Source organism: Lactuca virosa, chromosome 2 (assembly GCF_052849685.1).
Source record: "Lactuca virosa cultivar CGN04683 chromosome 2, Lactuca_virosa_CGN04683_v6, whole genome shotgun sequence".
NCBI classification, from domain to species: Eukaryota; Viridiplantae; Streptophyta; class Magnoliopsida; order Asterales; family Asteraceae; genus Lactuca; species Lactuca virosa.
The window spans coordinates 155,005,477-155,008,243 of NC_136427.1; the positions used below are offsets into that span (position 1 = coordinate 155,005,477).

Below are 2,767 nucleotides of genomic sequence, written 5' to 3' on the forward strand. Positions count from 1 at the left end.
ACTCACTAGGAGCCTTCTAGTCGGCTGTGTCTAGGGATTAATCGAAGATTAATCGGGACCTAGTCGTGATGTTTACAATACTGCTTTTGGTTATAAAAGTACGAACATGTCAAAACCTGTGGAACTCACCAACATTATTGTTGATGTATCTTAAAATGCATGTATTCTCAAGATCGTAATCAGCTGGAATAACTGTTGAAATGTAAAGATTTATTGTTACAAACTTATAATTCATTGTATCCTTTTGTGTATCCTTTTAGTAGTTTAGTTTATTTATTTTATATATATATATATATATATATATATATATATATATATATATATATATATATATATATATATATATATATATATATATATATATGGCTGTGTTTGTTATGGTTTTGTTCAGGAGGGTCTATTATGTACAACTTGTATAAATATTGGACTGAAATCATGGTATGGTAAAGTTGTTAAGCACGCGGGTTATATCCGATCCATTTTGTTGTTCATTGACCCGGTTGACTAGTTAAGAGTATAGATATTTTGTTGTGTGAGAGGACTATTCATTCAAGAACTGATATCGTCTTCTTTCTCTCGTCATTAGGGTATTCGGTTCATAGTTTTGTACCTTATGTTCTTAATTTGTCATTCACATGGTGTGTAGATTAGGTGAGTGAGTTGTAGTGAGGTTTTATGTAGAGAGAAGAGTGTTTGATGTAGTAAGGTTTTGATTTGTAAGTTCACTTGAAAACCTTCTGGTTCTTAATAAATAAGAACTGTTGATGTTGTATATTCATGTTCTTGTGTTTCTTTTGTTGGTATCAGAGCCGGTTACGGAGGTTTGTGGACTGATCTTCGTCTAGATCGTGTTAGGGTTTCACGTCTAGATCAAGTTAGGGTTTCAGGTTGTTTCAACTAGATCGAGTTAGGATTTTAGGTCCTTTGTCAGGATCTGATTATGGTTCGTTCTTTTCTTCTCCTGGGTTTTTTGGATCTGTTATCCGCTTGCTCTTTGATCTGTTCAGATCTTCTTGAGGTTGGAGTTCATCAACCTGATTGTACTCTTGTCACATCTTAAGAGTAAACGATTGTGATAGTTGTAAACGATTAGGGTTAATTTGTCTTAATCCTAACGGTCAACGCTATCACAACAGTCAACGATAAGATTGTGCAAACAAGGTTCTAAAATCGGGTTGGTTCTGGCATTTGAATGCCTATGTCGATTTTCAGCGGTGATTATGTTTTCCAGAATTCATCGGAACTACATTGCTGCTTGCTGAGCTTACTATTTGTGGATCTTTGTAAGTTTCGCACACCTATCTATTTTTTTTGTATTGTTGTTGATAGATCAATATCTTCTGATCATATATTGTCCACGTCTATAAACTAGCTTGCTTCAGACTTTTACGTGCTATGTTTTTTGTCTAGTTTATACAAACTATTGTGGAAGTTTGTGGTTTGGTGTTGGATTTCTGACTTATCTGATTTCTTGATTAGTTTTTTTGTTTCTATCATGTCTGATACACCACCTGAATCATCTAGTAAAAATGATGTTGTTGATTTTGATAATCCACTATATTTGCATCCTTTGGATCATTCTGTAACAACTATTATAAGTTTTAAACTTCTTGGAACTGAGAATTTTAGAGTTTGGAAAAGTTCCTTGACTAGGGCTCTTAAAGCCAGAAATAAACAAGGGTTTATTGAAGAACTGTTTTAAAAGATAGTAAGGATGTTGTTAAATCTCTAAAATGGGACAGAGTTAATGCTATTGTATGTTCTTGGATACTTAACTCTCTTTCTGAATCAATTTACATTGGACATGCTTGTTCTGAGTATGCTTTGGATGTCTGGAATGAGCTTTGTGAAACCTGTTATAAGGCTGATGGTTCAGTTGTTTTTAATATTCATCAAAACATTAATAATTTTACTTAAGGTAGTTTGTCTGTATCTGATTATTTTAATAAATTGGATGGTTTATGGAAAGAATTCGATGGGTTAACTAAGTGTCCTGATTGCACTTGTGAGGCTGCTACTCATACTAAAAATCATTCTAAACTCATGAAACTTATGCAATTTCTTAGTGGTCTTGATGACTCTTATAACCAGGTTAAGAGTCATATTCTTATAATGGAACCATTGCCTGATGTTAAAACTGCCTTTTCCATTGTGTCCAGAGAAGAGTCTAATCAGAAACATTGGAATATTTCAGTTTCTTCTAATAGTCAAAATTCTTCTGCTTTTGCTGGTAAAGTTACTGATAATAAAAAATTTAAAGGTAAAAATCAGAACCTAGTTTGTAAAAATTGTGGAATTAAAGGTCATACCATTGAAAAGTGTTATAAGCTTATTGGGTATCCTAAGGATTTTAAACCCAAATCTGAGTTTAATAAGTCATCTGTTTCTACTGTATCTGGTACTGCTTCTCATGTTGGTGAAAGTATTAATGCTTCAGTTGTTTCTTCTGATAAGTCTGATTATCGGTTTTTAACAAATGATCAATACATAAAGTTAATGTCACTTCTTCATGAGAAAGAGTTATCATAAGGTGTACTTGCTAATGCTAATATGACAGGTATGACTTGTAATATTGTTTTCTTTAATAAAAGAATATGGATTGTTGATTCAGGAGCTAGTCAACATATGACTGCTTCTGAATCACAACTTTCAGATGTAGTTGATGTTTCCAAACTTAATCTAAGAGTTGATCATCCTAATGGTTCAACTGCTAAAATAGATAAGATTGGAAATATTAATTTTACTGATTCTATCGTTTTGACTGATG

At 32.7% G+C, this 2,767-nt stretch overlaps 1 protein-coding gene across 1 annotated transcript; it reads left to right on the forward strand.

Annotated features, from left to right (window-relative positions):
• The first annotated feature begins 1,495 nt into the window (after positions 1-1,495).
• Positions 1,496-2,529, forward strand: LOC145157904 (uncharacterized). Its single transcript, XM_079076879.1, has 3 exons — positions 1,496-1,695; positions 1,743-1,855; positions 1,919-2,529. The coding sequence occupies exons 1-3, from the start codon at positions 1,496-1,498 to the stop codon at positions 2,527-2,529; spliced, it is 924 nt and encodes a 307-aa protein (XP_078933005.1).
• The last annotated feature ends 238 nt before the right edge of the window (positions 2,530-2,767 follow it).

Bases quoted from the DNA above. Each gene is read 5' to 3' on its own strand.
- LOC145157904 (XM_079076879.1), top strand. From the start codon at position 1,496: ATGTCTGATACACCACCTGAATCATCTAGTAAAAATGATGTTGTTGAT. The intron at 1,696-1,742 runs GTTTTAAAAGAT...AAAATGGGACAG, and splicing joins CAAGGGTTTATTGAAGAACT to AGTTAATGCTATTGTATGTT. The intron at 1,856-1,918 runs GTTATAAGGCTG...ATTTTACTTAAG, and splicing joins GAATGAGCTTTGTGAAACCT to GTAGTTTGTCTGTATCTGAT.